Below are 12,070 nucleotides of genomic sequence, written 5' to 3' on the forward strand. Positions count from 1 at the left end.
CTTTTTTCACGTTACAACCTTCAAAGATAATTATCTATTTATTTTTATGTAATATTTATCCTTATATTTGGGTATCGTTAGTGAAATGGTTGTTTGCTTTCGTAGTTTCAAGAGGTCTTACACACACACACACACACACACACACACACACACACACACACACACACACAACACATATATATATATATATATATATATATATATATATATATATATATATATATATATATATATATATATATATATATATATATATATATATATATATATATATATATATATATATATATATATATATATATATATATATATATATATATATATATATATATATATATATATATATATATATATATATATATATATATATATATATATATATATATATATATATATATATATATATATATATATATATATATATATATATATATATATATATATATATATATATATATATATATATATATATATATATATATATATATATATATATATATATATATATATATATATATATATATATATATATATATATATGTGTGTGTGTGTGTGTGTGTGTGTGTGTGTGTGTGTGTGTGTGTGTGTGTGTGTGTGTGTGTGTAAGGGTGCCAAACAATGATAGCCCGGCCCCCAACCCAAGATAAATGAAGCATGATAGGAAGAAAAGGAAAGTACAGATAGCTAGCACAATTAATTGTTGGTTTACACTGAATATTCTCGGTCTGGTTTTTACTCATACTCTAAACTGGAAACTTCACATCTCATCTCTTGCTAAAACAGCTTCTATGAAGTTAGGCGTTCTGAAGTGTCTCCGCCAGTTTTCACGCCCCTCCAACTGCTAACTCTGTACAAAGGCCTTATCCATAAGTCCTTGTATGGAATACTCTTCACATGTTTGGGGGGTTTCCACTCACAGTTTTTATAGATAGGTTGGGATCAAAAGCATTTCGTCTCATCAACTTCCCTCCTCTGACAGATTGTCTTCAGGCTCTTTCTCACCTCCATAATGTTGCATCTTTTGCTATCTGTTATCCGTAATTTCATGCTACCGATCTTCTGGTCTTGCTAAGTACATGTCTTCCCTCTTACAGCGGCCTCGCTGCACAAGGCTAACCAGTGCTCTCAGTCATTCAGACCTTTCTTTGGACCCACCTCATCCGCCGCACAGTGAATATGATAAAGACGCCAACACAAGGTTGAAGAAAGGATCCTGTCTGAATCTCAAGCAACTCGATTTTGTCGTTCCATGATGGAGGAGCACATCGATGCAATCCTTCGAGAAATGGAATTCAATACGGAGCTTTTTGAATCACTTTTGTCTTCCTATCCTGTTAGTCTTCAAGTTCGTGACGCCAATGGAGTGAACAGTGAAGTAGGTGTAATCCATCAATGAACTGTAATTATCGGTACTTTCATTTATTTTCTATCATGCTTCGTTTATTGTGGGTAGGGGGATTCTATCACTATTTGGCATATATATAATGTAAAGTTGAAGGGAACCCGGTATTTCTTGTAATATTTCTCATACTTGATAATTTCTGCATTTTTCTCTTTATAACAGCAATCTTATGTATGTTGTTTTTTTTTTTTCAATCTGTAACAATTTTTAAAACGCCTTTTTTCTTTATTTATCATTTCTTTTTCCCTTTGTTCTTATTTGTTTTTGTTTTTTTTGTAAGAAAATGAAAAGTGCTGAAAAGATAATATAAAATATTCTGAATTTTGAAGGCATACATTTCGAAATTGATATATGTCATTATCAGTAGATTATTTTTTTTTATGGATATTTTAATGTAATTCTCAATAAAAAGAGGCACTTCCTTCATGTCTCCATTTAAAAAAAAATATGAATTGGTTATTTTTTCGTTGATTTTCCATGTATTTTCAAGTACATTTTAAATCTAGATTAAGTAGTCATCTGAAGTCATCCTATTATGCTAGATTTTTCGGACTTCTTTTCGACAAATTATTTATAACATCTTTTACATACATTCACATTAATATCCATGGATGTGGAATACGTATATATACATTTTCATTGACGTACATGGCTTTCGATATGTAAATGTACTGTAAGTATTGCTGTGTGGAGGAATTTTTATGTGAACTTTGTGTGGACTTATTTTAGACCTGTTACATTAAAAATCTACACACACACATACACACACACACACACACACACACACACACACACACACACACACACACACACACACACACACACACACACATCAAGAGGTAATTAATGTTTTAGTTTACACCAAAGATATTAATTACATTTTTCTTTCTTTTTCTTCTAAATAATTATGTAAACGAATAAAATAAATGCAGTTAACAAGGAACTCTGAGTGAAGAGAGAGAGAGAGAGAGAGAGAGAGAGAGAGAGAGAGAGAGAGAGAGAGAGAGAGAGAGAGAGAGAGAGAGAGAGAGAGAGAGAGAGAGAGAGAGAGAGAGAGAGAGAGAGAGAGAGAGAGAGAGAGAGAGAGAGAGAGAGAGAGAGAGAGAGAGAGAGAGAGAGAGAGAGAGAGGTGGATGTCCATCTGGGGAGCAGCTGGTGGACATCTGGAGGCAGCCCTGCGACAGGGGAGTATAGTACGCTCGTTCGTTTCCACCTGTGTGTAAATAAACGTTAGTTACACTTGTTCATGCCACATGTGTCTCATGCATACTACTCTAACATACGCTTACTTCATGCACGGGCGCGCACACACACACACACACACACACACACACACACACACACACACACACACACACACACACACACACACACATTCTTCGATCACACATTTGTCACGTTCATTAGAGAATAACAATCACACATATGCACTTGTTTTTTCCTTACATAGGTATCTATACCTATCATAATGTGTAGATATAATTACATTATATCTACACATTTTTTTTTCTGTATACACCAGCCACCTGATCTTAATTATTTGGAACTTACTTCTGCTCTCTATCATCACACAATCACACCATAGTTATCATAGTCATCACGCAAACAGGTTTACAAAATAGTCACCATACAGACATTTACGCACATATACTCAAAATATTGACATACAAAAAGCTTGTCCGTATACAGTCATTTCACGTACATATACTTTAGTCATCCCAAAATCACATCAACAACCATTTTACCATAGTCATTATACAGTCTTGATAGACACACACTTCTACTATACAGTCGCCTCACAAGCACAAAAATACTACTGTCATTACAAAAACATACGTACACACTATATAGCCATCATCTCTCTGAAAGTTTCCCCTTGTGTCTCACAACTCAAGGGGATAATCACAACCTGCCCTCTAAAGATAAGTCTCCTCCATCTCATAAAATTACATGCACTTATTATACACACTTCCTTCACTCAAAAAAAAAAAAAAAAAAAAAAAAAATGGCGACACTTAATTCAGCCTCGGGGTTCCATTCTGAGAAGACCAAAAATGTCCCCAGGTCGGACTGCTCTTCAGGTAGCGACCCAAAATGTCTTGACACCTCCCTCAACTTTTTCTTCATTAACTTCTGCAACATTCGCGGTCTTAGATCTAATCTTCAATCTATAGAACACCATCTCTCATCTACTAAACCTCATCTTTTCCTCACTGAAACACAGCTGTCAGAGGTAACTGAGAGTAGCCCCCTTCTCTGTTCCCTCCTACTTTCTCGATCCTCATTTTCGTTCCAAATCTGGATGTTGCATCCATGTGCGCATCGACTTAACTTGCTCTCGTGCCCACGCTCTTGAGTCTTCTGACTTTTCCACCATCTGGCTTCGACTCAATAGTCACTCTCTAACTAAACTTATCTATGCTGTCTATCTCTTCCTGAACTCCTCTGACTATAGTGAATTATTTGACTATTTAACTTCCAAAGTGCAGCACATTCTATCCCACTAAACTTTCGTGGAAATCTTCATCCTTGGAGATTTCAATGTTCACTACCAGCTTTGGCTTTCCTCTCCCTTTTGACCATTCTGGTGAACTGGTCTTTATCTTTGCTATCCTCCATGACCTAGAGCAACTGGTGCAACTCCCTACTTGTATTCCTGACCGTCTTGGAGATTCACCCAACCTTCTTGATCTTTTCCGGACCTATTTATGTTGTTAGCCTATCTTCACTGATGGGCTCCTCCGATCACAATCTCATATCTATATCTTGTCCAATTTCTTCAATCCCTCCTCAGGATTCCGCAAAGAAGAGGTGCCTCTGGCGTTTTGCCTCAGCCAGCTGGGGACACTTGAGAAGATATTATGCTGATTTTCGATGGAATGATTACTGTTTCCGTGTTAGAGACCCATCTCTGTGTGCTCAACGCATGTGTGCTCAACGCATAAGAGAAGTGATAGTGTCTGGTATGGAGGCGTACATTCTACACTCTTTTTTCTCAATCGAAACCTTCTAAACCTTGATTTAATTCAGCCTGTTCTCGTGCTATACATGATATAGAGGTTGCCCACAAAAAGTATTTAAGCTTTCCACCACCTGAATCTCAAGCACTTTATATTTGTGCCAAGGATCATGCCAAGTCTGTTCTTCAACTTGCTAAACATTCCTTCATAAATAGAAAATGTCAAACTCTTTCAAACGCCAACTCCTCTCGAGACTTCTGGCATCTGGCCAAAAACATCTCCAAAAACTTTACTTTTTCATCTTTCCCTTCTTTATTTCATCATGATGGCACCACTGCCATCACATCTGTCTCTAAAGGTCTTCTCATAACTCTTTGCTAACGATGATTCTGGGCTTGTCCCTCTCCTCCTCCCTCTGACTGTTTCATGCCTACAATTAATTAAAGTTCTTCCTAATGATGTTTTCCATGTCTTCGCTGGTCTAAACCCTCGGAAGGCTTATGGATATGATGGGATTCCCTCTATTGTACTAAAAAACTGTGCTTCCGTGCTTACATCTTGCCTGGGCAAACTTTTCCAACTATTCTATCGATTTCTACCTTTCCTTCATGGTGGAAGTTTGCCTACATTCAGGCTTTTCCTTAAAAAAGGTGACCGTTCTATTCCCTCAAACTACCGCCCCATAGCTTTAATTTCTTGCTTATTTAAAGTTTTTAATCTATCCTCAGTAGGAAGATTCTAAAAAAACTGAGGCTGTGGCATAGTGGATAAGGTGGTGAGCATGTAATCGGGCAGATGTCCATGCGTAGGTTCGAATCTCACCACGTACCGTCTTGAAATTTCGTCATTTATCGAATGGTTTAAAGTTGCCTACAGGTCACCATGATACCTAGGTTCTTGGTGGAGGTGTAATAGCTTTACACCAAAGATGGGTACCACTATAAATAAAATTGCCTGCGCCGTTAATGGGTGGAAGCTGGACAGCGTTTCCCATACTCTTCAAGTATACCTACAAGTGCAATAGGCCATAACAAAAAAAATAAATAAGTAAAAAAAAAAAAAAAAAATCTTCTCTCAGATCGCTAGTATGGCTTTCGTCAAAGTTGCATTACTGGTGATCTTTGATTTCAAAACTGCCCTCCCACGATTTTTATCCTTTTCTCTGCAACTTTATCCCTAGTTTCCTTTCCGACCGTTCTATTGCAGACGTAGTAGACGGCCACTGTTTTTCTCCTAAATCTATAAACAATAGTGTTCCTCAGGGTAATGTCCTGTCACCCACTCTCTTTCTATTATTCATTAATGATTTTCTTAACCAAACTTTTTACCCTATCCACTCCTACGCTGATGATACCACCCTACATTTTTTTCAAGTCTTTTCAGAGACGACCAACCCTTCAGGAAGTCAAGAAATCACACAGGGACGCCACAGAATGCCTGACTTCTGATCGTTCTAATATTTCTGACTGGAGCAGAGAAAACTTAGTAGTGTTCAATGCCTCAAAAATTTTAATTCCCCCATCTATCAAGTCGACATTACCTAACTGTCCTCTCTTCTTCAGTGACACTGAGCTATCCCCATCTTTTACATTGAATATCCTCGGTCTGTCCTTTACTCATAATCTACACTGGAAATTTCACATCTCACCTCTTGTTAAAACAGCTTCAGTGAAGTTAGGCGTTCTAAGGCGTCTTCGTCAGTATTTCTCGCCCAACTGTTTACTTTGTACAAGGGCCTTATCCGTCCACGTATGGAGTACTCTTCGCATATTTAGGGGGATTCCACTCACAGTTTTGTTAGATAGGATGGAATCAAAAGGTTTTAGTCTCATCAATTCTTTTCTTCTGAATGACTGTATTCAGCCTCTTTTCCACCACCGGAATGTTGCATCTGTTGCTACCTTTTATCCATATTTTCATGCTAACTTTTCTACTGATCTTGCTACCCGTATGCCTCCCCTCCTCCTGCGGCTTCGCTGCACAAGGCTTTCTTCTTCCTGTCACCCCTATTCTGTCCAACTCGCTAATACAAGAGTTAACCAGTACTCTCAATCATTCATACCTTTCTCTGGTAAACTGCAACTCTCTGCCTGATTCTGTATTTCCATCTACCTACGATCTAACATCTTTCAAGAGGAAGGTTTCAAGACATTTGTCCCTGAATTTTGGATAACTCATATTAACTTTAAGAGAACTGGCAACCCAGAGGGCCTTTTTTTCCATTTTTGTTGCCCTTGGCCAGTTTTTCCCCTTAAAAAAAAAAAAAAAAAAAAAATTACCACACGAAAAGAATCATATTACATAAGCATGATACAAGCAGACATGTCATAATTCCATCACATACTCATTACACAAGCACACTCATACCGTCTCACGTAGACAGTCATGACATCCATTCATCTTAAAAAAAAAAAAAAAAAAACCACACACATAACATAACACAAACACAAACACATAACACAAACCCATATTGAGCAACTTTTGTTCTCTTACCACGACTATTTTCCAAGGGGATACATATAATTAGCCTGGTTCTCAAGACTCTCAAATTAACCCCTGGAGGACCATGACGCGTTTCCATTTTCATTCTGCTTACTATTTGCTGATTTCATACAGCTTCAGAAACTTATGTAGGGTATTAGAATAGTGAAGACTCTGGCCAATTATCTTTAGGCCTGCATAAAGCCTTCATAATGTCAATATAATGGTCTAATCGTGCATAAATCTCAAGGTAAAAATGTGACTCAGTATTGAAAGGGTTAATAACATTGAAGTCATGTTAATTTGTCACTAGAAAAGTGAAAAAATATATATCTCTTAAAATCCGTGTGATCTCTTATACCCTTTTGAATATAATGGAGGTGAGGAGCAGAAAAGCTTCAAAATATGATTCATAGTCATCTTACAGCCATCAAACACTCGTTGACACTCACCTATACAAACCACTCTTCTTTCTGAGTGGAAGATACATCGCTCTCAGAGCCGGACGCTCTCACTGACACAGGCAGAAGAGAACGTTGAACATTTGACGCGTACTGCACCCCACCCCTGCCGAAGGGCGACACAGGTTTCCCGGGCTGGTGTCTGATGGAGAGAGGAACGTGTGGCCGACTATCAACGTTGACAGGTAACACGGAAACAGGTGGGACAGATGGGACATATTGATCTTGAGGAGACGGGAAGAGACGGGAGAACAGATGTTGTTTTCCGTTTTTTTTTTTTTTTTTCATTTCAAGGGTACCGATTTTTGGTATTTTGCTGCTTTTCCTTCTTATCTTTGCTTTTTATTGGTTTTCATTATAATACAGTATTACTGTTTTCTGATTATGTTATTACTTATATATGTTTCCTTCATATCTTTTGGGTTCATTTTTTTTTTCTATTTGTATCTTTGGTGAGGAATTTAATGTCAAGTGTGTGTGTGTGTGTGTGTGTGTGTGTGTGTGTGTGTGTGTGTGTGTGTGTGTGTGTGTGTGTGTGTGTGTGTGTTTCACTGTTCGATCTGCTGCAGTCTCTGACGAGACAGCCAGACGTTACCCTACGGAACGAGCTCAGAGCTCATTATTTCCGATCTTCGGATAGGCCTGAGACCAGGCACACACCACACACCGGGACAACAAGGTCACAACTCCTCGATTTACATCCCGTACCTACTCACTGCTAGGTGAACAGGGGCTACACGTGAAAGGAGACACGTGTAGCCCCTGTGTGTGTGTGTGTGTGTGTGTGTGTGTGTGTGTGTGTGTGTGTGTGTGTGTGTGTGTGTGTGTGTGTGAGAGAGAGAGAGAGAGAGAGAGAGAGAGAGAGAGAGAGAGAGAGAGAGAGAGAGAGAGAGAGAGAGAGAGAGAGAGAGAGAGAGAGAGAGAGCGAGCTGGGGGCTGACACCTATACAATATTAAGAGTAGTGAGTCAAGGAGAAAGAGACACAAAGATAGAACAAAAGCAATGGAGGTGCTTCTGGAAAGGAGAGAAAGGCACATCCACTCTCACATACACGGGAATAAAAATTTTACTCTGTGGCTTCGATTTGGTGAGTCACACTTGTCCGCCATTGTATTGAGTACTCTTCACCTATATGGAGGATGTGAGGGGGGGGGTTCCACTCATACTACTTTCTTAGATAGGGTTGAATCCAAAGCTTTTTCGTTTCATTAGCCCTTCTCTTCTAAAGGACTGTCTTCATCCTCTCTCTCACTGCAGAAATGTTGCATCTCTGATATCTTCTACCGCTTTATTCTTGCTAACTGCTCTTCTGATCTTGCAACTACATGCCTCCTCTCCTCCTGATGCCTCATTGCACAAGACTTTCTTCTTTCTCTCACCTTTATTCTGTCAAACTCTCTAACACAAGAGTTAACCAGTACTTTCAGGTGTTCTTCCCTTTCTCTGGTAAACTTTCCATCTACTTGTTTAAGAGTGAGGTTTAAAGACATTTAACCCATATTTTTTTTGTTAACACTCGACTCGTTTCGGGGAACGGCGTCCAATTGTTTTGTTGTCCTTAGCCAGATTTCCCTCTTACATAAAGAAGAAAGAAAATGACTAACAGACAGACGGCTAGGTAGCCACACACACACACACACACACACACACACACACACACACACACACACACACACACACACACACACACTTAGTGCTCGGCGTTCGGATGTAGTGACCTAGAGGATCCAAGGTTCTGCAGGGAGGTGGTCGTTTTTTTTTTTTTTCTTCTTCTAAGTTAATGGTAGATAATAACCCACATGCCTCCTATCAATTCCCTCTGGTGCTGACTACATCAGGAGCTCTGCGGGTCCGCATGAGTCGGTGTTAAAGCGCGCCAATATAAAAACTGCTCTGCCGTGGGTGTGGGCCGAGGCAGACTAAGCTTCCACAAAATATGAGGCCGACCACGCAAGCCTCACGGGTGGGCTGCACCCGAAACAAAATGTTTAATGGCAGTTTAATTCAAGAACGTCAACAAACACACGCCCGCATACGTACACAACGGTAGTTAATATCACAGCCACTAAAAGTAAAATTTCAGCATTGTAAATTGAGAGTGATGTTTATTTATTTTTCTCTCTCCTTTCCTCTTACTTCCCTTCCATGTCCTTGTCTATCTCCTCTTCCAACACCTCCTCCTCCTCCGTCTCCCTCCTCCTCCTCCTTCTTCTTCTCCTCCTCCTCTTTCCCTTTTCTTCCTTTTCCTTCACCACCACCTCCTCCGTCCTTCCCTGTGTAGACGTTTTTGCCACAAGCCACATTTCATTAGTAACAGATTTCTGCAACACTCCAAGAGGTTATGTATTACAGTGTTCCAGTGATTTTTCTGAAGCTTACTGGTTAATTGGCTTGTTATTAGTTCTCCAAAAGACTCTCCCAGAACAAGAAAATCATGAAACTAAAGAAAATTAAGCTGTAAATTAACTATTTAAAAAATCTGTTAAATAATATAAAGAGCTTTAATTCGAACTTTTTAGTTTTTTTTTTCCAACATGCAAATGGACAGGCGACCAAGCGTAAGCGAAACTACGTAGTGAAGAATGCTGTGAAGTGTTAATTTGCAATCATATTCGTTCCTCCTTTCGGAGTTTTGGAAAGCCTTAAAATATGTGATAAGTGTGCCTGCAAGGAAGTAAGAAAAAAGTAATAGATTTATTTTTACTGTGTGTGTGTGTGTGTGTGTGTGTGTGTGTGTGTGTGTGTGTGTGTGTGTGTGTGTGTGTGTGTGTGTGTGTGTGTGTGTGTGTGTGTGTGTAATATGTGTGTGTGTGTGTGTGTGTGTGTGTGTGTGTGTGTATTGAGAGTAAGGGGTGGAGAGGTAAGGCTAGGTGAGCAATGTATGAAAGACAAATAATTGAGGGAAAAAATGTGAAGGGTAATCTCATGCAATTATATTACAAAAAATATTAAGGTGAAGATAAAAATAATGGATATTAAACAGGTAAAGGGTAGTTCAGATATTTAACTGTTGTTTACTAATTGGGTTGGAGGATTAGTCCATAGGCCAGGAAACGTAAAGATGCAAGGCAATTATTTGTTTAATTATACAAATAGCTGAAGTGCAATTCGGTGAAGTAAATCAAGCATGTATAAAGTTAAATGATAATATAAGATAGGACAAAAAATGGGCTTAGTGTGCTGTAACATGGCGCAGAAATGCCATCCCGTGGAGACACATAAACATGGTAAGACTGCCACTATCGATGCTCTCATCTCCTGATCGGCATAAGCATAGCGTGAAACCATCGTTGTTCTGAGATTATATTCCTAGCATGATACAGATTTGGAAGATACTATATTACACCGATGGTACAGGAAGCCGAACGCCCTAATGTTCGAACAATTCAGAAAAAAATCGGAACCAATCATATAAATATATATATATATATATATATATATATATATATATATATATATATATATATATATATATATATATATATATATATATATATATATATATATATATATATATATATATATATATATATATATATATATATATATATATATATATATATATATATATATATATATATATATATATATATATATATATATATATATATATATATATATATATATATATATATATATATATATATATATATATATATATATATATATATATATATATATATATATATATATATATATATATATATATATATATATATATATATATATATATATATATATATATATATATATATATATATATATATATATATATATATATATATATATATATATATATATATATATATATATATATATATATATATATATATATATATATATATATATATATATATATATATATATATATATATATATATATATATATATATATATATATATATATATATATATATATATATATATATATATATATATATATATATATATATATATATATATATATATATATATATATATATATATATATATATATATATATATATATATATATATATATATATATATATATATATATATATATATATATATATATATATATATATATATCCTTATTTCTCGAAATAATTTTTCCCTAAAATCAGAACAGAGTAGCATAAATTGAACATCAGCTTAGCATTTATTCGAAAAAAGAGAGAAAATACTTCAAAAAATAATAGACGGAATAAAAACAATCTTGAGACATAATCAAATAACATAAAACATTTACAAGAAGTCCACAGGGTAACGGAAACCCGGCCAATTTCTATGTATTTTTGAAACTGTTAACAGAGAGTGAATGAAGATGATGACGGGTAACGAGCGAGTGATTATGATTATCTCGTTGTTAATAATATTAGGTGGTGAAACGTATCATACCGCACTTTTACTAATTTGTGTATCTTTGTCATGTTTCCTTAAAATTGTTATGTTTTAAGCAATATTGGTAAATAACATGAACAAAACCGTTCGTCTCCTGACTTGTCATCCTTCCTGAGCCCATAAAGGAATTTTTTTTTCTTTATTTTGTGATTAAGTATACATATATTTAATGGGTTTTTATTTGTTTTACTATTTGAACTAAATATGAATATACACTTCATTGACAGGGAATTCATATTACTGTCTGGGTTAATGGTTCGGTCCACCGGAAACGGATCGGCTGACATTCCAATATCTATAAGGAACACATTTTGAAATCCGAATCGCTTCCTGCAATAAATTAAATTCGAATTCCAAGTCACCACAATATTCATATTCGTAA

The 12,070-nt window shown here is 36.2% G+C and overlaps 1 protein-coding gene across 2 annotated transcripts in view; it reads right to left on the minus strand.

Moving 5' to 3' along the window:
• Window positions 1-2,452: 2,452 nt before the first annotated feature.
• Window positions 2,453-12,070, minus strand: part of LOC123512659 — a 78,562-nt gene continuing 68,944 nt past the window's right edge. Inside the window, exons 7-8 of one of the 2 annotated variants that reach the window (XM_045269138.1) lie at window positions 7,296-7,446; window positions 2,453-2,615 (exon numbers count right to left, since the gene is read on the minus strand). In XM_045269138.1, coding sequence (XP_045125073.1) covers window positions 7,355-7,446 — 92 coding nt within the window. In that variant the 3' untranslated portion in view covers window positions 2,453-2,615; window positions 7,296-7,354. Of the gene's footprint in view, window positions 2,616-7,295; window positions 7,447-12,070 lie in introns of those variants that run through there. The other variant, XM_045269145.1, reaches the window with a different exon arrangement.

The sequence above is a fragment of the Portunus trituberculatus genome, chromosome 4 (assembly GCF_017591435.1).
Source record: "Portunus trituberculatus isolate SZX2019 chromosome 4, ASM1759143v1, whole genome shotgun sequence".
NCBI lineage: Eukaryota > Metazoa > Arthropoda > Malacostraca > Decapoda > Portunidae > Portunus > Portunus trituberculatus.